Source organism: Polyodon spathula, chromosome 3 (genome assembly GCF_017654505.1).
Source record: "Polyodon spathula isolate WHYD16114869_AA chromosome 3, ASM1765450v1, whole genome shotgun sequence".
Classification (NCBI taxonomy): Eukaryota; Metazoa; Chordata; class Actinopteri; order Acipenseriformes; family Polyodontidae; genus Polyodon; species Polyodon spathula.
This window is the reverse complement of record NC_054536.1, coordinates 43,999,961-44,026,586: the sequence shown is the minus strand read 5'-3', so window position 1 is coordinate 44,026,586 and position 26,626 is coordinate 43,999,961. Positions and strand designations below refer to the sequence as shown.

General features: G+C 36.8%; 1 protein-coding gene across 2 annotated transcripts in view; it reads left to right on the top strand.

Moving 5' to 3' along the window:
* The window catches only part of LOC121313118 (epidermal growth factor receptor-like), a 151,451-nt gene that overhangs the window by 85,586 nt on the left and 39,239 nt on the right, over positions 1 to 26,626 (top strand). Inside the window, exons 2-15 of one of the 2 annotated variants that reach the window (XM_041245301.1) lie at positions 3,255 to 3,406; positions 7,866 to 8,052; positions 8,365 to 8,499; positions 9,278 to 9,346; positions 9,436 to 9,554; positions 9,870 to 10,011; positions 10,101 to 10,217; positions 11,032 to 11,158; positions 11,244 to 11,317; positions 11,471 to 11,561; positions 11,899 to 12,101; positions 16,024 to 16,150; positions 16,494 to 16,584; positions 17,089 to 17,246. In XM_041245301.1, the coding sequence (XP_041101235.1) occupies positions 3,255 to 3,406; positions 7,866 to 8,052; positions 8,365 to 8,499; positions 9,278 to 9,346; positions 9,436 to 9,554; positions 9,870 to 10,011; positions 10,101 to 10,217; positions 11,032 to 11,158; positions 11,244 to 11,317; positions 11,471 to 11,561; positions 11,899 to 12,101; positions 16,024 to 16,150; positions 16,494 to 16,584; positions 17,089 to 17,246 (1,792 nt within the window). Of the gene's footprint in view, positions 1 to 3,254; positions 3,407 to 7,865; positions 8,053 to 8,364; positions 8,500 to 9,277; positions 9,347 to 9,435; positions 9,555 to 9,869; positions 10,012 to 10,100; positions 10,218 to 11,031; positions 11,159 to 11,243; positions 11,318 to 11,470; positions 11,562 to 11,898; positions 12,102 to 12,344; positions 12,598 to 16,023; positions 16,151 to 16,493; positions 16,585 to 17,088; positions 17,247 to 26,626 lie in introns of those variants that run through there. The other variant, XM_041245300.1, reaches the window with a different exon arrangement.

The window sequence follows — 26,626 nt, the reverse complement described above, 5'->3', positions numbered from 1 at the left end:
GTTTTAACACTGGCTGCTAGCTGTGCAATGGTGTTCCCAAAGTGGAACTGGGTTTTCAACAATTCTAAAAACAATTCTATATGAATTATTAAACATATTCCAGTTATGGATGTGCACGCTTTTTTAACATATTCATCATGTGTAAGAAGGTTTTGCACAATTCCTGGTTTTTGGACTTACTCATAAAATATAAATATAAAATACAATAAAAGAATTATAAAAATCATCAATAGAAGAAAATGGGACCCAGTGATAATATTTCTAATGCTAATTGGTAAAAAGGAAATAGATTTTAACCCCTTTCTGCACATCTGTTTATTGTAAGTCTATAAAAGATACATGCTTTGGGGAAATCAGCAGGGAAGGAACTGCGTATTATTTTCATTATACAATTAAAACACATATTTCAATATCAAGCCTTGTAACGTCACTAGTTAGTATTAATTACTTGGAATTGGCTAGTTTCTTATGTTCAGCCTGTACAGGACATTCATTGGATGATTTGTAGTTTGTTTAGCAGTAGCAGGCACTCAACACTGCACCCATCCCAGTGTGTGCAGCAGCTACTTTTATTAAAGCAAATATTTCCCCCTTTTACTACTTTTAAAACATGCCCATTCTCATGCATTTGGAATGTGCATCACTCATTTAAGGACATTTCAGTATCAATCTCACTCCTAAAAGAAAGGAAATGCCTGTGCATTTAAATATATTTCAAATTCATCTCCTAATTTTCAAATCTCACTCATTTAAATGTTCAGACCTTGGTATATCTGATTTATCCAAGTCTGTGGGGTTGGTTTGTAGTAGAACAGTGACGAGGTTACCTAACAGTTACCCCATTTCAACTGCCTGGCACTCCTGGCATAGCATAACAAGGTGTTTCTGAGCAGCTATCTAGTCAGATTTTGTAGCTCATACTCAATGTAGTCAAACTGGCTACAAAGGAAGTGTGCCATCATGTAGCCAGGAGGTATTTAGCTCTTTGTTGTGATGAAACATGGAAAAAGCTTTTTTTTTTTTCCTACACACCAGTAGCTGCATAGGTTATTAAGGCATTTCTTTACTATGTATTGTAGTACATATACTATGTATTTTTGTTTTACGTTACAGTTTGAAGCCTTTATTTATAAAAGTGAACACACAAACTGAAAGCTAAAAGAAAAATTGTATGTAGTGACATAATAAAAATAGCAATGAACGTTCTTTCAATTTCAGCATCCATTGCTCGGACTGATTTGTTCTAAACGCAGTGTTACCAACAGTTTCTTTAAAACAAAACACAGTATGATCCCACAGACCCCCAGTAGTGTCCTTTGACAAACAGCAAGAATTTCCAAGGTTGGCTAGGTTTGGAAAAAAGCACGGAAATGTTCTTTTGATTTCGGCGGCTAGCCGAGGGCAGCCGAAGCCTGTAGCGCCAGGTATTTGAACCGTGGCGAGTATTAGTCATTTCATTTATAGCCCTTAATGTTTTTGTTAAAGTCACTCGTTACCTAGCACTTGCTATTCAAACATGTTAACCACAAAACAAAAGAACCAGACTTGTTTGCACATGCAGTTATAGAGCTGAAGTACATAGAGTTGAAGTACAGTACTAGGGTGCATACCATGTTCTATTGTATCAGTTCTCACTGTGCGTTTTACCCTGAATCCCCTCTATTCCCCCAATATGATACAATTTAATTTACTGGAAGTAGTCAAAAAGATATGCAATGGTTTAACAAGTGCTCAGATAGTCCTATTAGTGACATTAAGCCCTTTTTTATTATTGTTACACTTCGATAAGTAAATGCTTACACTTCTAGTTTTAACAACCTATTTTTCTGGACCTGTTTTCTATGGGTTTTTTTTTTGTTTTGTTTTGTTTTGTTTTTTTGCTTTTAGGTTTTACAACCCAGTAGAGCTAAAAGTCAGCATTTTTGTGCATTTGGGAGGCCCCAAGAGGCCTTTTCTATAAATAACCTTTATTTTCTGGACAGAATTTTGGCTTTTCTGAAGCTTCTGTAAAGAGTTAAATTATAAATAGCATTTGGCAACATTTGGGGGCTAGATTATATCCTAGTGTATCAAATGCCATTATCAAATGTGGGTATCTTCTAGTGCCTCCTGTGCATGGTGAGGACTCTGAAGATTCTGAATTATTTGTGTACTGTCTATATATTCTCCCAATTGTTACTCTACTCCCTTCATATTCTTTTAAGTAACTGTAGGTATTAAAAAAAAGAAAAATGTGTAAATAAGTTTTTTTTTAATTATTTGAGAAGTTAATTTGGTAAAAGGGTTCAGCAAGTTAACTTACTTGTTTTTCAACTTGGAGCCCAGTAAAAGACATAAGCTAAGCAATGATGTTTGGTTAAATGGTAAATTAAGCCTCTGCACTTCACCATTGGCATTATCAGTTTGGGAAAGAGATCTAAATAGCAGACAGTCAGCAGGGTTTTGCTTTAGTATGGATTCCCATCTCCTTTTGATTGAACTTAGACTAAACAGTGCTTGAATATCTATCTTGGCCTGACTCTCAGAACTGTGTGACCTTGATAGTTTTAAGGAAAATGTGATCAATTTCTACAGTTAGTAAGATGGTAAAGCTAAGTGTACAGTGCAATGCAGCTGACCCAAGTTAAGATCCTGGAATTCTAGGTCATTACATTTATGAGTAAGTATTAGTAGACTGGCAGACATATACTCTTCACTTAGTCATTGAACGTTAGGAATGCTGTGTTTTCCTTGTGTATGTCTGGCTGTGTGAACATGTGCAAATGGCTGTGAAGTGATTGTTCATGCAAATGTTCCTGATGATTTTGCATGCTTTTTAGATATGGTTAGAGTGAGTCTTTTATACCCTGATTTATAGATAACTCTGCCAAAACAAATACACTGACAGACATTTTTGTGTAGTATACTTGTCCTTAATGGAAAGACACACCCCTAACTTCCAAAACATAAAAGCTTAAAAGAAGTGCTGATTTAGAATGGTCTGTGTTTTCTAATCCTGTCACTGCAAAAGCAGTGCCACCTACTTATTATTAAAATAGTATGTTTATGTGTATTCTATTAATATCATTCACTCAATCATACAGAATTGGTGGAGTAGGTGATAAATATGTACTAGTGGAGTGACTCTTTTAAATTCCCCTTTTAGGCACGTATTATAACGTTGTATATTTATACATGTGCATGAAGATGAAATCTCATGCTACTACCTTTCTTAGGTTTTTTTCTGACTGAATGTATTGTTCTTTTTTTGACAGTGTGTCAGGGGATCAGCAACAGATTGACTCGTTTGGGAACTCATGAAGACCATTACAACAATATTGTAAGGATGTACAGAAACTGTACAGTAGTACTGGAGAATCTGGAGATTACCTATGTAGAAGAAAACCGTGATCTGTCTTTCTTAAAGGTAAGCAACAGTTTGCAATGAAAGTTTCTGAACAATTAAAACCACCTATGCCATTGTATACCGTAGCTTTCTGTTCTATACCCAGGCTAATCTTATATTCTGACACCATAAGCGTAATTTACTAAGATCTTTATACTAAACAATGGGTTTCGTGTAGGTTTTTAAACTGTAGGTTTATGTTTTTTACAAAAATTTAGATTTAGATATTTATTTTGTATTATTATTATTATTATTATTATTATTATTATTATTATTATTATTATTATTATTATTATTATTATTTATTATTATTCATTTATTTTTGTTGTTTGTGATCCAGTATACTGGTAGTTTAACAAATTTCTCAGTAGATGCTAATCCACCTGGGACATCCCAAAACTTTGTTATATTTCGTAAGTTTTGCAGCAGTCTAATGTTAAGCCCTGTATTTGTCTGTCTGAACAAATTCCTGGAACCACCCACTTTTTTTCTTTTTCATGTTTTCCTTCTAAAACAAATCTTGCTCAATGAATTACGTGGCATTGTTGTGTGTTGTTCCCGCACTGAAGCAGGCAGATAGGCACGTGAGAGCCGGAATGGAGGCACGGAGACACAGAAGTGCAGTGAAACACTCCAGCATGGCATTCAGTATTTATTAACACACAAAACAAAAAAAACTAACAATAGTGTCATGTGACTCTACAAGAGGACGGTACAAGACTGTAAAATCACTAAAAATAAAACACAATACAATAAACGGCAGGCCTTGCAGCAGCCCCGAACCTAGTGATCGATGTTTTTATACTGATGTTCCGCTGAGACATGCCCACCTGCCTGCTGGAACAGCTGATTGCTTTCAGGTGCTGCTCCATGCAGACAGGTAAACAATTAAATCAATTTATTTACAACAATTAACCCAAAATATACAATAAACTACATATTCCCCATGTGCAGGTCTTCTGTCCTGCTACTATTAGGTTTAAGAGATTTTACTTCATCTCTAACTCAAGCCCAGTGGTATCAATAGCCTGCAGCAATAATACAGCCACTGGCAGTGAATTCCCAGCTATGCTAATTTAATACATTTTGGGTACAAATGTGACCTTTGTCCTTGGTAGGTACCCTTGATAGATGCTACTTATGCTAGTGTACAGGGTTTTGCATCTTATTGCTAAGGGACAGAAAAGTCTAAGCTTAAAGAAATCAGCTATCCTATCGCCAAACACGAAAATTACAAAAGTGTAAAGTATGAAAAAATATTTGTGCTTTGCAAAGGGCTTCGGTTTTTTATCTATTTATTGCAAAGCGATGCATTTTTTTGTTTGTAGTAGCTTCAGTATTATTTTTTTTTTTTTTTATAACCTTGCTTATAAAACAACTAAATTATAAAGCTGTATCATTTTGAGTGAAATGGCAATATTTTCAAAAACATTGAATAAATGGTGTCCTATAAAAAAATACAGAATGAAGAGGTCTTCAAACCCTACTTCCAGCAGAGCTCACAGCATTTTTTATAGTAGAAACTTGCGCCAGGTTACGTCACAAACAGGATTTTCACTGCTGAAGTCTTGTGAGCATAAGGTATGTCTTTTAGCATGAGAAGGTGATTTAACCACCCTTTAAAGTTGTATAATGTTTTAGACACGCCCTTCCTAGTGTGAGGAATGGCCGTGGTATGTGTGTGCTACTCCACATAAATGATGACAGTGGAGAGAGAATTTGGAGTTCCTAAACTGCGTGGAAACCCAGCCAATGTAGGCACCACTTTGTGTCCTTTAATTAACCTTACACGTTGTTTGTAAATTTTTATATTAACTAAACAAAAAATCTAGCAAATTGTAATTAGTTGAAAAGATTTTGGTAAATCTGGCAAATACAATAAACATGAATGATAATCAAACAGAGCTTGATCATCACCTTTCCTGATTTACTGAATAAAAATACAAAATACATGTTGATTGTTATCCACGTTTAAAAAAAACATGGTACTTCTATATAGGAGGGCGCTTAAACTTTTGTCCACTAACTGTAGGTCCTCCATAGTCCACAAAAAATATATATATTAAAAAAAGAAACAAACCTTCACATTGTTATGTAGTTAAATCAGGGTTAACAACCATGTCATTTTGTTTTTACTGACATACAGATTTACAGTGGCCTTTTTTTTTATTTTTTACTGACACTTTTTTTAAAAAGTTTTAAAAAATTTAAAAAAATTGAAACAACAAATAAAATACATTAGAAAATAGACTAGTTTTGTGTACTTGCATTTCTGTAGGTCTTATTTACTTCTTCTGGTCATACATGGACACATTTGCAGGCTGGATTGTTGGTCTGAAGCGGGTGCTGTTTTTAACAGCAGTATTGATAGTCAGAATTCCATTCAGAATGTCTGTTTTTACAAGGTTCACCTGAGAATACAACTTGTTCTAATTCTGCATTAATGTGTGGCAAAGCCAACATATTAATGGCAAACTTGGCAATTGTTGCAAAACAGGGCTGTATGCAAGTTGTAGACAAGAGCACAATTTTCTGCCATTAAATTTATGAATTACTGCATAAATTCCATCTAGGCTATCCAGCATATATCCAGTAATAAAAAAAGCATTGCAAGTTGGACGATGTCTCCCGAGCTCGCTGTGCTTTGTTTACTTACTTGGTTGAAGAACACAAATACTGATTCCAGCACATTATTTTCAACTGGTATTCTTCTTTTGATAGTTTTCTCTGCCATCACAAAAGGTGTAGGTATACGTCATTTTTTTTATTTATTTACATTTTGGTGTTAAAATGTGTGTTTTTTTTTACTGACTGGTCTTAATGGACAATTGGCAACCTTAAGTCAAGTGTAGTTTAACGTGGCTTACTTCTTTTCTCAATTGCCAATACAGCAAAGGCAGTGAGCTTTTCTTTACTGTTGATTGGAGCTGGTTTTTGACACTCTTTGTAAAGAAAATGCTCTTTCTCCAGGTATTCGGCGGCATGGGGCTTTCAGCACTAATTTGTAAAAATATTTCTAATGCCTCCCTGTGTCGCTTGCATTCTTCTTCTTCCTGTTTCCTGTGTTTATGCTTTGCTGCCCCTGAAAGAGGCAATCAAACTGACTGACACACAATTTGTGATTAACCTGCCCTGGATGCATAAAGCAGTGGTGCTGTATATATTTAAAAGGATAGAACATATATTTAAAAGGATAGAACATTTTAAATAAATACATAAATGACAGCTAATTAGTTAATTGAAAACTAATTGAAATAAGCAAATACAGAAATAGCGTCACAGTGGACCAGTCAGAAATAAGGTCAAAGGTAGTGGCTGTCAGACTGTCGCTGTATTGCTCATGCAGAGATTACAACATATAAAATGGACATCAATGAGAATTTAATTATTAAAGTTGAAAAATCTAATTTTCTTTATGATGCCAGCGTGGAAGGATGCCACATGACAATAAATAGCAGAACAATTGGAAATCTCTCTTTATTTAATCTTAATTATAGTTAAAGTGACAGGGAGCTCCATACACTGGTCTTGTATATCAATAAATTATGCTTCTTTGTTTTAATAATCTTGACTAATAATAATAATTACATTAGCTCACAAGCCGGTTGCATTCCCCGAACTGTTTCCTTTTTTTCTGTGTTTGGTGTACCCATACTCTATTTCTCTGTTTTATTTATTTTATTTCATCTCCATAAAAGGATGACCAGCTACAGTAGTCGTTTTTTTTTTTTTTTTTTTTTTTTTTATGTACTCGTGCTGTATTCACGTTATTCGCTTCAGATTTAGCTGACAAAATGAAGAAAAAAAATTGGTGAAAACACAGATTTATTTTTTTAGATTTAATTGCTGAAGGATAATGTTTTTTTTTCAGATTTATCTTTGTGAATCACCAATTAAAAAAAATAATAATAATAGATGTATTTGTTAGAAATGTTTGCTAAATGTTGACTTGCCAAGTGTAAAAAAAATATTTAAATTCACAGATTTATTTGTTAGAAACCCAGATTTAACATGTCAGCTAGATGTTCACTTGCTAAGTGTAAAAACTGATTTTAAATGTTGACTTTGTGATACGCTTACGTTTAGCTAAAGCTGGACTTTTTGTGGTTAAGAAAAAATATGTGATGTACATGAAATTGGGAAAAAAAAAAACCACCTGTTAAAATATAAAGTTAAGGCCTAACATTTTAATATGTGTGTGTGTGTGTGTGTGTGTGTGTGTGTGTGTGTGTGTGTGTGGGTGCATCAAAATGTATGCTAAAAAAAAGGGGGGCTGGCATTTAAAAAGTGCCCACACCACTGGCATAGTACAGCGGCAAATCAGAGACAAGGGGTGAAAACTTAAGGCTATGGCAGTGCTAGCTACAGTTCTGGCTAGAAGGCAACAATGATTGTGAAATATATTTAAAAAAAATGTAAATGTGTTATATGGATGAACAAAAAGAGCTCTAAAGAAAGTATTCCTTGCCTGTCTCCACAGACTATCCAAGAGGTTGGTGGATATGTGCTGATCGCACTCAACAATATAGCAAAACTCCCCCTGGAAAACCTGCAGATAATCAGAGGTCACACACTCTATGAAAACAAATATGCTCTGGCAGTTTTGTCTAACTATGATAAAAATTCTACTGTGGGGGTGACAGAACTGCCCTTAAGAAGCCTAACAGGTGAGTGTGTGACTTCATTTACTTGGCCATTCATACTGTAAATGTATAGTACTAAGTGTTAAAATTGTTCTACAGAGATGCATGCCCATTCCTTAATAATTTCCTCCTTCTTTCTTCTGAGAGTTTGGCTAGAATTCTGTTGTTCAGCCGGTTTACTGGAATGACTATTGGAAGCACATGCCCCTTTGCCTAAATGTATTTGCATATGCTAACAGTGACACCTGCTGGAGAAGGCTGCAGTGGTACCATTTAACCAAATGTTGCATTGATTGTCATGATGCTTATCTATCGTTCTCTTATTTTACTCTTTAGAGATTCTCAAAGGAGGAGTGAAATTCACCAACAACGTGTTGCTTTGTAACCTGGATACCATCCAGTGGAATGATATTGTAGACTTCAAAGCAAGCCCTGAAATGGTTCTTCCCTCAGTGAATAACAAGCCACATTGTGAGTGTCACAATAAACATAGCACAATATATCTCTGTTAATACTGAAACTTGTCTTTAAGTAGTAATCTCAGCACCCCTCCTTATCGTATCTGCAGCTACGATAACGGTTGAGTTTATGTTGTGTAAATTACCTTTATGAATCAAAATGAAACAATCACAGAGAATAGGATTACATATTCCAGATTGAGTTTGTATAAAAGGTTTCCCATCTAAGCCCTGATACCAAAGAAAAATGAAACTAATCTCTAAGTAACTACAGCAGACTAAACAAAGCAATAGCTCTGTAGAACATTGTTTACTCTAATTTAACACTAGTTTTGAACAAAGCTGTTGCTTTTAAACAGTGACGATTACAAAACATAGATGAAAGAAAACATGTTTACTAAGCTGTCAGCTAAAACACGAGGGCCAATACCAGTTTTAAAACTTTATTATTATTGTTATGTATTGATATCATGAAAAATTATATACAGAAAAATGTGTAGCTTCCCTAATCCTGCCTCCTTGTAAAAGTGATTCATCAAAAAAATGACAGACCCACAGAGGCACTGATGTAGCTTCAAGCAACTATGACACAAACCCAGTTGTGGTATTAAAAAAGCAATGACACCCAAAGCGTTAAAGTAAATGTTATTACTTCAGTGAAGACTCTGTGGCTAAAAGTAGTGCTCAAAGTCTCTGCAGAGAAGTACCATTGTTTTTTTGGTAATTTTCCCCTGTTCAGCATCTGTGCCAACTTGTTTCAATTAAGTAAAATGTGTTGTTTTTTAACTCAGGTCAAAAATGTGATCCGAAGTGCATCAATGGGTCATGCTGGGCACCAGGTCCTGACAACTGCCAAACTTGTAAGTGACACAGAAAGAAATAATGCTGACAAATTATATTTTTAAAAGATAATGATTAATCTTATAGTAAATGATATATTGTTTTGCAGTGACCAGGCTAATCTGTGCTGATCAGTGCTCTGGGAGGTGTAAGGGCTCAAATCCGAGTGACTGCTGCAATGACCACTGTGCGGCAGGCTGTACAGGACCCAGGCCAACTGACTGCCTGGTAGGAAATACCTTGTGTATCAGTCACCTTCAGTGAAGGTCTAAGTAATTGAACATATTTAAAGGACAGTGCCATGTGTGTTTGCTTGTTGAAATGTTTACAGATTATTAGTATTACTTCTAAAAATGACTTTTATCCAGTATGTGCAGAAGAGGAAATACACCCCCAGCCTCATGCAGATGCCCTACAGTATTTAAGGGTTTTAATCTTAACATTTTCTTTTAATAGATTAATCAGTGTTTGTGAACAGTGATCAGGTATTTGAGTTCCCATATTATAAGGAATCGTAAAACCCTACTAATTTTCAACCGACAGGCCTGCCGTGCATTCCAGGATGATGGGACCTGCAAGGATGCCTGCCCTCAGCTGATGCTGTATGACCCCAACACACACCAGCTAGAGGTTAATCCAAAGGGGAAATACAACTTTGGAGCCACTTGTGTGAAGAACTGCCCACGTAGGGTTCCCTTTCAACTTCAAGATAATGAAACAATTACATTTTGTATGTACTTCTCTCTGTTAGAGCCTTGTGCTCCTATTTTACAGATAACTATGTTGTAACAGACCATGGCTCATGTGTGAGGACTTGTAGCTCTAAAACCTACGAAGTGGATGAAAATGGGTTGCGAAAATGCAAAAAGTGTGAAGGGCCCTGTCCAAAAGGTATTTATATACTCATGTCTGTCTGCCTGCTGTCTTTATAACTATGACAATGTATATCTAGATAGGAGCTCTCTTCTACAGTAGCCACAATCACAATCTTTCCAAACAGTCAAATTGCTCCGTTGCAGTAAATTCCATTACCATAAACTACAGGTTTGGATTTCAGTTGATCTAAACAGTCAGATCCTTTCACTGCCACCACCAAAATCTTTCAAAAAGGACTCTTTAATAAAAACTACACCTTGACAGTGCTAGCAGAGTATTTAGTATATTCCTTTTTGTGGCAGCATAACAAACTTCAGGGAATGTTTTTTTTGTGTGTGTTTTAAATGTATATTACATTTCTGACATTTTTAGATCAATTAAATAGAATCCTTCATTTAAAGTTTTTTTTTTTTTTTTTTTTTTTGGTGGCAAATTAATAAAGCATGTTTATCTCTAGTGTCTATCTGTTCTATATTGTACTAGAAGCAGATAGTCAAAATACAGTATAATTTGCTAAACACGGATACATTGTGTTTAAGCTTTCTAATCACATTTATGGAAAGCTTAAACAAATATTACTATTTGAAGTAATAACATTTAAATGATTCATTTTGTAAATGACTGTACATACACATATTTCTTGGCAACTTAACGGAATTATTAAGTAAAACACAACTTAAGATTTCCTTAAAATCACAAGAAAATGAAATGAAATGTGAAGATGTTTTAGTGTTTTAAGATGTTATGCTGTCTGCAATGCCTGGGTTGAATATGAAATTGTATGAAAGCAGATTGACAGATACTATTACATTGTTTTTCCTATGCTCAGCCTGCAATGGATTAGGCATGGGAAACCTGAAGGATGCCCTGTCTATTAATGCAACCAACATTGATTCCTTCAAAGACTGCACTACAATCAACGGTGATGTTTCCATCCTACCTGTCACTTTTGCTGGGTGAGTTGTAAGGCATGTCTCCTGTGTGTAAGATGAATCCCCTGATCAGATTCTAATATCTCTGGTATGCTATGTTCTATTCCAGCGATAAATTCACAAACACTGCTGCACTGGACCCAGCTAAACTGAATGTTTTTAAGACTGTTAAAGAAATCACAGGTAAGTCAAACAAAAACTTGTTTTAATTAACAGTTGTAACAAGAAAGCACAACATAAAAAACAAAGTAAGGTCATGATAAAAAGATAATGACTTTGTTGCATATTTTTTATTGTATAGATAAATGTTTTTTGTTTTTTGTTTTTTTTCTTCAGGGTTTTTGCTGGTTCAGCATTGGCCTGCAAATCTTACTGATCTCAGTCCTTTTGAAAATATAGAAATTATTCGTGGAAGGACAAAACAGCAGTAAGTTGATCAGTTACCATAACGTATATTGTAGGATATATGTGTAAATGTTTACTGTCTAATGATAAAATAGTTCATAACATTGTAAACCTAAACATATTTATGGTAATTATCTTTGGGCATTACTCCACCAAGGTTAAGATTCAATCTATGACCAGAAGTATTTAGCATGTGAAAATGGTGATCAAACTATTATAGACCGCAGTGTATTTTTTAGAATCAATCTATGTCTCCACTGACACCTGTATTCAAAAATGTTCAAAATGCACTTAACCACTAACATTTAGTTACTGTACATGTTGCATGAAGCTTAACACTTATTTGAATTCTGTTCCAGTGGCACAGTTTCCCTTGCTGTGGTGAATATTCAGATCAGTTTTCTGGGACTGCGTTCTTTGAAGGAGATTAGTGATGGAGATGTGGTGATAAGAAATAACCCCAACCTTTGTTACACTGACACATTCCAGTGGAATAAACTTTTTAAGTCAGACAAACAAACGCATATTAGAGTTTCTTTAAATGGCAAACCAGATAAATGTGGTAAGTAACAGCAATCACTAACACCAGTGTATGCTACAACTAATAATGTAACTTTTAACTTAACCTTCTAATACTGTTGACACGTTATAGTGTCAAATTATATGCAAACATGCTTGGGTGTTCCCAGTATGTAAAAAGTATTTCAGAAAGGAGGATCCGCAAATTGTTTGATTTGAACAATTCTTTATTGCATTTGGCAGAGCCATGCCCATGACAGAACGTGATATACATTTTGTCCCATAGCCTTGTCCATTGGAGCTCTATAGCCACCCCATGTTCTGGCTGAACTTTGATGCAATGACCATTGATTGATGACAGCTATAGCCAGCAGGCTGGACAAGTGGCACTCTGGGCCAGCTTCCCACTAAAAAGGACAAGGCCGAACTACCTAAAAAGAAAATCGCAACAAACATATCTTGCCAGCAGTTACCCCCCCACCCCCCACAAAAACAAGGATGCTTAGCCTGCCTTGCAATATGAGCTAATCGCACAGACCAAATCAGGATTTTGTTTTTGTAAATTAAAATGTTGATAGAAAGATCCAAAAGGTTTGAACTCACCCCCCCCCCCCCCCCCAAGCCATCCACCTCGCCCTCCTTCACTCAGCCCTCCTTCACTCAGCCCTCAGTTAAGGAAAAAACCCTACTTGCCAAAAGGTGACAGAAACCTTGGGGAATCCATGGCTGAGGGTTACACTGCCTCCGGATTCAGAACAGAATTTTTTATTTATTTTTTTAATACTAGACATGGTGGTCTTTATTGTTGCTACAATGACTGAGCAATTTTTTTAATGTTCATGTGCCCCAGAAATCCATTGTCCTGGTGACTTTATCGGATATGGAGAAATGTTACTTGAAGCAGCTGTGGTTGCAGCTCCGATCCGAAAGGAATGGCATGAATAGTTTAATTTAGAAAGGCCAGCTTTGAAGATCTTAGAGTCTTGCAGGTTCTGTGCAGTTGGAAACAGTAGGTCGGGTATGTGGATCGGGGGGTCTGGAGGGGTCTGGAGACCAGATATCTCAGCATGGAGGTGTGGGGAAATTACACAATTAGTGCGCGCAATGAGAACGGTTTCTCCTTCCCTTCATTTATCAAATGTACTTGTTAAGATAGAAAACAACCTTTGAACTGCAACTGGACCTTGTTAGGTGGCTAGAGGGAGCAGACAAGGGTGAATACAATTAGTACAATATTTTACGTGCTTTAAATGTACATAATACATAACCTAAGTGTGAGGTCTACGTGAACTGCAGCAGGACACTAAACAAAGAAACGACAAGGAGGCATAGGCAAAAGGCTATTTATAGGAACAGTTTGATTACGTATGATTAGAGGGTGGATCCTCCTATCAGAAACACAACATAGTTTCCAATGAATAAACGTACATCTGCATTTTACAGTGGGAAATGCATATATGAATGGTGCAATATACACCCTAGAAGATTGAAATTACTCCAACAAGTTAAATTGTTCTTTTGCTTTAGCATTACTTAATTCTCAACTGTATCTGTAGTATCTAAGCTTTTGTTTATCAATTATTTCATTTTACCCTGTGCTTGAGTTTATTGGTATCCCCTTTATTCATTTTGCCAGGTTACCTCCCTAAGCCTGACTGAATTGATTCCAAAAATTCAACCCACTACTTGCTTGTTAGACCCCATTCCTGCTTTTCTAGTTTGTTCCTGCTTTTTGGCTCTCTTCCCGTTGGTGACAATGAGTCTTTGAGCTGTGGAGTTGTGCCTCCAGCATTTAAAATCGCTGCAGTGACACATATCAATTATAGGACTATATCAAATTTCATCATCATAATCATCTTTCAATAAATAAACTTTATGAACCTGTGGCAGAGCACAGCTCTGCTCTTTAGAAATTGGCAGGGATGGGGTTAAATTCCCCTACCTGCCTGGGTTCATTGTGTTCAGGTGGCTGGGGTTGATTAGATGATTAGTTTAATTAACGATCAATCAGCGGCCAGCCACCTGACATAAACGGAGGCCTCTGCTTCTCATTTAGGAGGAGGGAGCTGAGGAAGCAGGTTTTGGTTTTGGTTTTTGGTTTTGGTTTTGGTTTTGGTTTTGGTTTTGGTTTTGGTTTTGGCATTGCCCAGCCTGGAAACCTTTATTTTTGTGAGTGTATTTTTGCTTTATTTGTGTTTAAATTGCTTTGTTTTGGCCCTTGTGCCCTTGTGTCAGTAGTGGGATAGTGCCACCTAGAGGCTCAGAGCAGTATTTTTTTTTTTTTTTTTTTGGAATTTTTGGGATTTTTTTTTTTTTTTTTTTTTTAACATGGGAAAGAAGAGCAGACAGCGGCAAAGGCAGGACAAGCAGCAGTTGAAGAAATGTAAGCTGCTGCAGCCACCGCTGGAGGACCCGGCCAGCCTCTTCCCCTGGTGTTCCTGGTGCGGGAAGGAGGACCATCGTTGGCGGTCCTGCCCAGATGTGCCACCGGCAAACTGGTGTGGCCAGTGTGAGGAGGACGGCCACAACTGGGCAGGATGCTCCTACAACCAGGCCCAGGAGGAGGTGCAGTGTTCACCCCGAGCATCAGGGGCCACCCCACTACCTCCAGCACCACCACCGTCCCAGGAGATCTGGGACTGGTTGATGCACCCTGAGGCAGACCTTGTCCACGATCTCCCCATAGTTATCAACACACTGGGTCGTCGATGGGGAGAGGTGGGAACAATGGAAGGAACAACACCACCCGGCATCCTTCCCAGAGGTTGCCCTCATGGTGGTTGGCAAGTTGGCCGATTGCGGCCGGTGTACGTTGTACATGGGGGGAGGTATGTGGCAGATTACAGCTCTGCTCTTTAGAAATTGGCAGGGATGGGGTTAAATTCCTCTACCTGCCTGGGTTCATTGTGTTCAGGTGGCTGGGGTTGATTAGATGATTAGTTTAATTAATGATCAATCAGCACCCAGCCACCTGACATAAAAGGAGGCCTCTGCTTCTCATTTAGGAGGAGGGAGCTGAGGAAGCAGGTTGGTGTTTTGGTTTTGGTTTTGGTTTTGGTTTTGGTTTTGGTTTTGGTTTTGGTTTTGGTGTTTGTGATTTTTTGAATGTAGTGAAGGCATTGCCCAGCCTGGAAACCTTTATTTTTGTGAGTGTATTTTTGCTTTATTTGTGTTTAAATTGCTTTGTTTTGGCCCTTGTGCCCTTTCATTTTTGTGTTTATAATAAAATAGTTATTTTTTTGAACTCCAGACTGTCTCTGGGCCTCTATCCACTCACCAGCCTGCCACAGAACCACTTCAGTCAGGCTTTAGACTGTCACATAGTACTGAAACAAGCCATGTCAAGGTTGTAAATTATGTTTTGATGGCTTCTGACTCAGGTGCTCTTTCTATATTAGTTTTGCTGGACCTTACCATAACATTCTACCCCTCTTCTGGAATCCTTACATTGGCTTCCTGTTAAGTTTCACATTGATTTTAAAATCTTGTTATTGACTATTTTAAGGCTTTGAAGGATGTGTCTCCCCATTATATAACTCTATCTATTTATACCCCGAGACACATTTTGAGGTCTATTTGTGTCCTAACAACCAAATTACAAACTGTGGGTGATCAGGCCTTCTGTTTCTATGCCCCTAGGTTGGGGAATGCACTGCTCAAATAAATTAGACTCTGAATCCTTGGGTGTTTTTAAATCTCGCCTTAAAACTTATCTGTTTAAATTGGCCTTTTTTTATTTAATGTTTTGATGCTGTTTATTTTTATTTAGTTTTCTTATGTACAGCACTTTGTGATGATTTGTCATGAAAGGTGCATTATAAAATATTATTATTATTATTATTATTATTATATATTATTATTATTATTATTATTATTATTATCCCATTCAATGTTTAAATTCCTACAGATCCTTACTGGTAACCTTTCTTGAAGATATATTTCTTTTTTTCTTGTCATTTTTTCAGCTGCTCATGTTTGCGATGAGTTGTGTACTGATGAAGGATGTTGGGGCCCTGGTCCCTCCATGTGTTTTTCGTGTCAGTTTCATATACGGTCCCAAGAATGTGTGGAAAAGTGCAATGTCCTACAAGGGTAAGTTGCCATGGAACGATTACTGTACCTTACATGCCTATACAATGCTATAGAAAAACAGTTCTGCTTTAATTATTATGCACAAAAATGCGTATGCAATTTTCATGAAACATTTTAAATAGTAATCAAAACTCAATTTGTTAGCTATTTCAGTGTAATAAAAGGTTGTTTTGGTTATTCTGTGTTCTCCAGTGACTTAAATTTGAATAAAGATGATAGAATAATCTTGGCAGTTAAACTAGCCTGGGTACTCCAAGTTAAGAAGTGTCGTGTATTGATTTGTCTAGTAAAGCCACATTTAACACAATAACAGCTTTAATAAATTCATGTGTGCTACACTTAGGGACCCGAGGGAATTTGTGGAAGGAACCAGATGTCTTCAGTGTGATTCAGAGTGCCAGCCACAGAATGGGACCAATACCTGCACTGGACCTGTAAATTCACAAATCTCCTGCTGTCATTACAATAGCATGATGTAAAACCTTTCATTTGAGATGCTTGGGACACAATTCTACCAAAGTAGTAATATAGAACAATTTTAAAATGTGACTGATTTAATGAATAAAACTAAACTAGTAATGCAATAGAAGTCATGAAAACTACAATACATAATCTGGGTTTATCTAAATCTCCCATTTAGAGGCAAACCTGATCTTAATTTAAAAACTTTAAGTAAATCTTTACTTGGATATTAAAGATAAAGAAAGTAATCTACTGTTGTACTTTAACAGACACAACATCACTCCTAGAAACTGAGGACAAAGACGGGAGACATGTTTAGGAAGCCTCAAAATAAAGCAAAGCTTGGACACCTCTGTTTTCTAGTTTCATAAGCTGCCATACTTCGATTTTAGTAGTATAATTTAAAATGTACCCTGACTTGCCCTTGCTATTGGTTTGGTTAAAATTTAATTTTTTTTTGTTTTGTTTTCTACCAGGGCCCAGACAAGTGTACTGAGTGCGCCCATTTCAAAGATGGCCCCCACTGTGTGCCAAAATGCCCCGCTGGCATCCCAGGTGAAAACAACACTATTATTTGGAAATACTCAGATGAAAACCAGGTGTGCCAGCTGTGTCATCTGAATTGCAGCCAAGGGTGGGTATGACCTGTCAGTTTTAAAACAAAGCAATTAGGCCTGCTTTATCTAGACCAGTTTATATATTTTTGGAAAGGACCATTTAAAATCTGAAATGTTAAATTTAAGGTAGAAGGTAGGAGTTGCTTATTAATCTTGAGTTTAGAATTAGTACAGAAGCTATAAACTAGCAAGGAACAAATTGCAGTGCTCCTCTTTATAGCACTGTAGCCATAAATAGAAAACCATGCAATTTATGTTCTACCTTATAACACTAGCACATGTAACAAGGGAGTGCTGTAGGACACAACAGTTTATAGTTCTTAGTAGTTTATATCTGTTTTTATTAAACATTAAAAGTTTTATGTTGGATAAGAGTTGGAATAAACATCAGGCTTATTGATGCTTATTACATTCTTCTTCATGTGTCCAGTCAGTAGCTGGAATATTACTACGTGGGTTATCTACAGTTCAGTGATTGAAATTGTAAGTCTCATCCCCATTCGTACAAAAAGACAAAACCTAGTGTAATAACATTGCACTTACTCCATGTGTATGCATATTTGTTACGTAACTGAATTAAGTACTAGTATTAACTATAATTGCCATTAAACAAAAATAAAGCATTTTACACATTTGCCACCATGCATACTGGATTAAATAAAATACAAGCATAATAGTAATAGCACAATAAAATGTTTGGTAAAGTCAGAGTATGGCGCGTATATATATAGTATATATATATATATATAGTATTATATATATATTATATATATATATATATATACACATATATATATACACACACACACACACACACACACACACATATATATATATATACACACACACACACACACACACACATATATATATATATACACCCACACACCCACACACACAGCTCTGAGAAAGAAGCATGTAAACGGTTAAATGACCACGTTTGTTTCACTGTTAAGATACAAGCCTGCGGTAATCTGTTTCTTTAGATACATGCGTGCAGTTTTGTATGAAGTGAAACTTTGCACTTTTTTTTTTCAAAATAACCTACTTCAGTAAGCTATATAAAACATTTTTTTTTTTTTTTTATGTTCCTCTCTACTTTCCTTTAAAGCTGTAATTAGCATTGTTAAACCATCTGTACTTCCTAATTACATCATGGATTTCTGGCAAATGAGCTCAAACATTTTTCTAGCTGTACATTCAGAAAATATATCTGCTTTACTGTGTTTGCAGAGTACTGATTGTAAATTAAATTGTTTATCAATAGAGGTGTAAAATAATCATGCTTGTGTTTTTGTATTGCTTGAAATTGAGGATCGCACATGAAAGTGAAATACACGCGCACATTGCAGCATTCATTGAAAGACGCAGGAACAAGAGTGCATTATTTACGTGTGTGTGTGTCTCCTTACTGTTTGTGTTAGAAATATGACTCATTCATCAGAAACTTTGAGTTCAATTTTTTTTTTTTCCATTTGCTGGAGTAAAAGAAATGCTCATTAAGTCAATCTGGCTGTTAATCGATTTTTTTTTAAGTTGGCACGAATGCCATTTTTAAGGCAAGTCTTTTGGGTAGGAATATACGTCAGTACATAATATATATTCCTGCAGATATTATTACAGTTTAAATGAAGAGCATTCCCAGTACGGGCAATTTTAAATACATTGCAAATGTCTCCATTGCAAATTGTTGTTCTTGGTCTTGACTTTGTTTACATGTACGCTTTATAGCAATACTCCAAACAAGAAAGTTACTATTGTTGTACTTCAAAATCTTAAAACAGAGACGTATACCTTAAATATGTATATAAAAAAAGCTTAAAGAAAACTACTGTACTAATACTGTACATGGGGCATATATATATATATATATATATATATATATATATATATATATATATATATATATATATATATATAGCTCTGGAAAAAATTAAGAGACCACTGCAAAATTATCAGTTTCTCTGGTTTTACTATTTATAGGTATGTGTTTGGGTAAAGTGAACATTTTTGTTTTATTCTATAAACTACTGACAACATATCTCCCAAATTCCAAATAAAAATATTGTCATTTAGAGCATTTATTTGCAGAAAATGACAACTGGTCAAAATAACAAAAAAGATGCAGTGTTGTCAGACCTCGAATAATGCAAAGAAAATAAGTTCATAGGGTCTTGATCTGGTGGTCCCCCATCCACACCTTGATTGACCTGGCTGTGTGGCATGGAGCATTGTCCTGCTGGAAAAACCAATCCTCAGAGTTGGGGAACATTGTTAGAACAGGACAACCTTGTACTTGGCTTGATTCATGCATCCTTCACAAAGACAAAGCTGCCCGATTCCAGCCTTGCTGAAGCACCCCCAGATGAGTCCAATTTTCAGCTTTGCCCAACACCTGGTCATCTAATGGTTAGACGGAGACCTGGAGAGGCCTAGAAGCCACAGTGTCTCGCACCCTCTGTGAAATGTGGTGGAGGATCGGTGATGATCTGGGGGTGCTTCAGCAAGGCTGGAATCGGGCAGCTTTGTCTTTGTGAAGGATGCATGAATCAAGCCAAGTACAAGGTTGATGGTTTAACAATGCTAATTACAGCTTTAAAGGAAGGAAAGGACATAAATAAACATAAAAAAAGTTTTATATAGCTTACTGAAGTAGGTTATTTTGAAAAAAAAAAGTGCAAAGTTTCACTTCATACAAAACTGCACGCATGTATCTAAAACAGATTACCGCAGGCTTGTATCTTAACAGTGAAACAAACGTGGTCATTTAAACCTTTACATGCTACTTTCTCTCGCTGTTTAAATCTGAATCGATTAGTATTTGCTTCTCACAATGATATTAATTATTTTAATTATAGAACTGTAAGGTCTACCGAAAAAGATTTACCTGATTAAATAAACTGTGGTTTGTATCCACTTTCTGTCATGCAGATCGGTGCTGCCAATTCAATCTGGCCACATCCAGCTAACACTGTTCTGTTAACTTCTGTGTTCCATTCCCATAACCATAGAAAGTGTGTTATAATTTAAATTAACCACCTTTTAAGATTATTTTTTTTTTAAAAAAACACGTTAATACACAACGGTGGCACGTCGCTACACTGAGGACATTAAAAACAAAACAAAATTGCCAGCTTTATTTTTTCAGAGTAAAAGTATGGGGGCAAACTATATCCTCGCCCAATACTAGGACTATATTAAAAAAAAGGATAGGGAAATTATGCCACAAGTGGGCGGAGTTAGTAAACAGTGGAGCATTTCTGGAGCCTGTAGAGCACTATACTATATATATATATATATATATACACAGTACTGTGCAAAAGTTTTAGGCAGGTGTGAAAAAATGCTGTATAGTAAGAATGCTTTAAAAAATAGACATGTTAATATATTATATTTATCTATTAACTAAATGCAAAGTGAATAAGTCAGGGATTTTGTAGGCATATAGTCAGGTGTATGATTAAACAATTATACCAAACAGGAACAGCCAAACTCAGCTAACAAGGTGAAGTTGCTGAAGACAGTTTACTGTCAAAAGTCATACACCATGGCAAGACTGAGCACAGCAACAAGACACAAGGTAGTTATACTGCATCAGCAAGGTCTCTCCCAGGCACAAATTTCAAGGCAGACAGGGGTTTCTAGATGTGCTGTCCAAGCTCTTTTGAAGAAGCACATAAAAACGGGCAACGTTGAGGACCGTAGACGCAGTGGTTGGCCAAGGAAACTTACTGCAGCAGATGAAAGACACATCATGCTTACTTCCCTTCACAATCGGAAGATGTCCAGCAATGCCATCAGCTCAGAATTGGCAGAAAACAGTGGCACACACCCTGGTACACCCATCTACTGTCAGGAGAAGTCTGGTCAGAAGTGGCCTTCATGGAAGACTTGCGGCCAAAAAGCCATACCTCCGACGTGGAAACAAGGCCAAGCGACTCAACTATGCACGAAAACACAGGAACTGGGGTGCAGAAAAATGGCAGTAAGTGCTCTGGACTGATGAGTCAAAATTTGAAATATTTGGCTATAGCAGAAGGCAGTTTGTTCGCCGAAGGGCTGGAGAGCGGTACACGAATGAGTGTTTGCAGGCAACAGTGAAGCATGATGGAGGTTCCTTTCAAGTTTGGGGCTGCATTTCTGCAAATGGAGTTGGGGATTTGGTCAGAATTAATGTTCTCCTCAATGCTGAGAAGTACAGGCAGATACTTATCCATCATGCAATACCATCAGGGAGGCATCCGATTGGCCCCAAATTTATTCTGCAGCACGACAACGACCCCAAACATAGAGCAAAAGTCATTAAGAACTATCTTCAGCATAAAGAAGAACAAGGAATCCTGGAAGTGATGGTATGGCCCCCACAGAACCCTGATCTCAACATCATCGAGGCTGTCTGGGATTACATGAAGAGAGAGAAGCAACTGAGGCTGCCTAAATCCACAAAAGAACTGTGATTAGTTCTCCAAGATGTTTGTGCCAACCTACCTGCCAAGTTCCTTCAAAAACTGTATGCAAGTGTTCCTAGAAGAATTGATGCTGTTTTGAAGGCAAAGGGTGGTCACACCAAATATTGATTTGATGTAGATTTTTCTTCTGTTCACTCACTTTGCACACTTTAGTTAATTGATAAATATAAACTATTAACATGTCTATTTTTGAAAGCATTCTTACTTTACAGCATTTTTCACACCTGCCTAAAACTTTTGCACACTACTGTGTGTGTGTGTGTGTGTGTATGTATATGTGTATATATATATTGTAGCATACACGGGGGAAGGCAGCAACAGGGCTGGTAGGTAATGTAATCACATCCAAAGACATAAGCTTTATATACACTACTCCTTGCAAAGGAGCCGGCTCTTTTGTACAGTGGTATCAGGGCTATGCTTTAGTGTGAGAGGTCCCGGGTTCACGCCCCCCTCTGCCTATGTGTGGATTGCCTCGCTCTCTGTGATGCACCTGCTTGCATTAACCTAGATCACTACATATATATATATATATATCAAAACACAAAAAAGTCGATAGGCAGCCCAGCTACATTAAAATGCTTTCGGCAACACGCTTTTATTTACCAATCTAGTTATAATGGAACTGCATTGGAACAGTGAAAAAAAAAAAATCTATAGTCTTCTGCAATCAGAAAACAGCAATTAGAAAACCCCACTCTGACTGCGTTGTTTGTCTTAGTTCCTGGTAAGTGTCGCTTTTGTGAACTCTTCTGGGAATTGTAGTTCACCACGGTGATGTCATAGTGCTGTTACGAGCAGTCGCTGTAATGGTCGTCGCGGTAACGTCGTAGTGCTGTTATGGGCAGCCGCTATAATGGTCAGCACTGTAATGTGCGTCGCGGTGATGTTGCCATGGTTTTGGAATCGCTGTTATGTCATGTAACATTATAATATACAGTGCCTATAGAAAGTCTACACCCCCTTTGAACGTTTTTCACATTTTGTTGTGTCAGAGTTTCATGCATTTAAATGAGGATTTTTTTCCACTTATTTACACACCATACTCCACACTGTTAAGGGGAAAAAAGTTTTTATTGAGAAACATTTTATATTAAAAATACAAAACTGAATGATCATAATTGAAAAAGTCTCTACCCCCCCCTGAGTTAATACTTGGTGGTAGCAGCTTTGTCTGCAATTACAGCTGTGAGTCTGTTAGGATAGGTCTCTAACAACTTTGCACACTTATATTTGACAATGTTTGACCAGTCTTCTTTAGAAAACTGTTCCTTGGGGAGCGTTGATGGACAGCAGTCTTCAAGTCATGTCATAAATTTTTGATTGGATTTAGGTCAGGGATTTGACTGGGCCACTCAAGGACATTTACCATTTTCTTCCTTAGCCACTCCAATGTAGCTCTGGCTGTGTGCTGTGGATCGTTGTCATGCTGAAAGGTGAACTTCCGTCCCAGTTTCAGCTTTCTTGCAGAGGGCAGCAGGTTTTCCTCAAGGACTTCTCTGTACTTTGCTCCATTCATTTTCCCTTCTGTCCTGATAAGTGCCCCAGTCCCTGCCGCTGAGAAACATTCCCATAACATGACGCTGCCACCACCATGCTTCACGGTAGGGATGGTGTATTTTGGGTGATGCGTTGTGTTGGGTTTGCACCAAACATAACGCTTTGCATTTAGGCCAAAAAGTTCAATTTCAGTTTCGTCAGACCACAAAACTTTTTCCCACATGGCTACAGAATCTCCTGAGTTTTTTTGCATACTTCAAACGGGATTCAAGGTAGGCTTTCTTGAGTAATGGCTTTCTTGAGTAATGACTTTTTTTTTTTTTTATGTTCTCTCAAAATGAACAGTTCAATTCCTAGAAGTGCTTACTATAGCTGCATATTTAGAATTTTATTTTTAAAAAATAAATGTATTTCAGGCCACAATCACATTTAAAATGTAATTGTGTTTTCTGATCCCTGTGCGCTCCTGATCAAATTGGAACTGCACGTTTTATTGTGTTGGTTTTAATCTTTGAGGAGATGTGTAAAATAAAACAAACAAAAGTAATCAAGTGTGAAAAGACAACATAAACCAACTGCATGGTAAACAAAGTGTGGAGATAATGTAAAGTGTTTAAAAGAATTAAGAGACTTAACAAATGAACGTAGTGTTATCACGGGTTGATTAAGAAAGGTTAAACCACAAACTTGGGTTTAAAAAGAATCAATGTTATATTTGGTTGAAATGCATGTTATTATATCGGAAAGGGTAAATGGAGGTATTAGACCCTGGGGACGATATTGATGTCGAGATTATCCCCAATGTAGGTTAATTGTTTAATCATGTAATTGTCAAGGAGTTAAAAGAGCAGTAAGGTTGCGAAGGTAGGGGGGAGGGGAACGTGAGAAGGAGTTGCTGACAGTGTGAATGGAGTTGGTTGTGCACAAAGAAATGAAAGTAAGGAAAATTAAATAAGTTACTAGTGTGTGTAAATAGGGGTAAACAGGAGTAGCCAGTCCCCATTTAGAGAGGCACACCTTAACTGTTTAGTTAGACCCAAAAAACGGTTTAGGTCTTTCTTTTGTTTTTGTTTGCACCAACGGGGCATTTGTATTGTTTTCAAATAAAGCCAAGCCCCAGCATGTTTCATTCTAAGTGCTGTTTTCCTTGGAATTATCCTTATATGGAATATAAGAGATAGGAGACACAGACGCAAATTCAAATCTTTAAAAATAAAAAAAAATTACAAAATTAAACTGTAAAAAAATAAAGCTGTACCAACTCTGACGTCACCAACAGACACACACTCAACTCGTCATGATGTAAACAAAGGGTCCTACCACAGCCAGCTACCATATGATGGTAAGGCCGACTGGCAAGATTTTCTGAAACAATTAGAAATTATGGCAATAATAGATGGATGGACTGATGGGGAAAAGCCAGCAACTTAATAGCCTGTTTGAGCCAGGATGCGTTGCCATGTTTACAAACCATCAACCTTATTTGCTGTAGTAGTTATGGGATACTGATAGATGCGCTGAGTGTGTTTGATGGAAGGATGTAGAGTGAAGCCCCCACATGGGCCTGGTGCCAATCACGGGAGAATGAGCAGTGTAGGAGTGACAGGATGCCAGGTACAGGGAGGCAAGCAGTGAAGGCAGGCCGCTATGATGGGAAATCTCTGTGTGAGATATACCACACCAAGTTCAGAATGGTGGCACTCACTATTGGCTGATGGCCTACCAAGACGACCGGACAGCTGGCAGCTGCATTGGAGCGGAAAGCACTGCAGGTTCTGCTGGACCTATGCCCAGACAAGATGGTCCATTATGACATGTTAGCCACAGCCCTAGAACGCTGCTTCAAGAAAGTTTAGACTGCAGTCGGCCTGCACCTCCACCTGGCTACCCAAACCCGAGGTCCAGTAGAGAAACTGGGTATACTTGCCACACAGGAGGACCTGTCCATAGAGGCCGTTGTCATATAAGCATTCCAAACCGAACGTTCTGTAAAATATAGTCCTCAATTATAACAACGTTACCTATGAGTTTCTCTATAAAATGTTATGCGCCATTATGTTACAGATTAAATTTTTTTTCCTAATGGAAGATATTTTTATTGCTGACATTGGTTGGATCTCATGTGGTTTGTGGTAAAAGATACATAGCTGAATGATTTTCTAGACATTTAATTATATATTTCTCAAGTGACTTCATGGGGTACTTTGGATCACTGGGTTACTCATACATTTAATGATCATATTTTGATATGTTGTAAATGAAAAACCACTTAAATGACTCCTATGCACTTTATTGCAGTCTGGACTCAATCAGTGCCTTCCACTTTAGACAGGTAGTGTTTTTAGGTGCACATATTGTACAACCAGGTCAGTGATTTACCATTTTAACAAAACAATGCAGCACACGTTTGCTTTTTTATTAGATTTGTGTGATGTTTTTTTAACATCATTTTTATCATTGAAACTCAAAGTTAGTTAAGCATGCACAGTAAATCCAAGATGAACTTCCAGTTAAATAATGAGCAGATTTCTGCAGATTAAACAGCCTTTGTAATGGCTTAAAAACAAACTAAAAATGTTTGTTTTTTTTAAAAACGTTTTTTTTTTTTTTTTTCTTAAAGATATCTTGAAGTTAAAACTGATTAATAAAGTCCATTTAATTTTTTCAGTTGTGCTTATGAGAGATTCTGATACTTTTAAAAACTTGTGTTAAAGTTCACCAAATACGGATTAGATGTTTTCTAAATGCTGTACTGTATGTAATTATATATATATATAGCGCTCCAGATAAGCTGATATTTAAATGTAATGTGTTACATATAGTCATAGTAATGTTACTGCACAGCTTGAGTTCAGTGGGACCGGCATCTATACTGCATGTGGTAGCTAAAGAAATGACTGGACAGCTTGTAGCCTGCCTAGGAATTAACAGAAACATGTGACCAATAAGTCCAGGTTTTACTTTTTTTTTTTTTTTTTTTTTTTAAACGTACGGTTGATTCCACACACTTGCAATACATGTTTGACTGGCAAATATGAATTCTAGATTTCTCTGTGCTGTCTTAGGTAAATGTGTAGGTATATATTTATTATATACACCTTTACCTTAAAAAAAAAACACAAAAAAAAAAAAACAATGGAATACAACTCTATATAATAAATACAATATTCTGTGTTTGGAGAGTCATAATGCTATAGCAAGGTAATCAATCAAGAATATAAATGATCGTTTCTTTAGAAATATATAGTATGTGCATGCTTGCCTTTTGTTATGCATAATCTATCTGCAGCGTTGAAAATCAGATTCTGTATTTATTTGCTTCGCAGCCATTTTGTTTGTGGTCAATAAAGCAAATAAGACCAACTGTCTACAGTAGTTCAAAGTAACATTACAGTTAAGATGTAAGGTTGTAGTTCATGCATACCTCA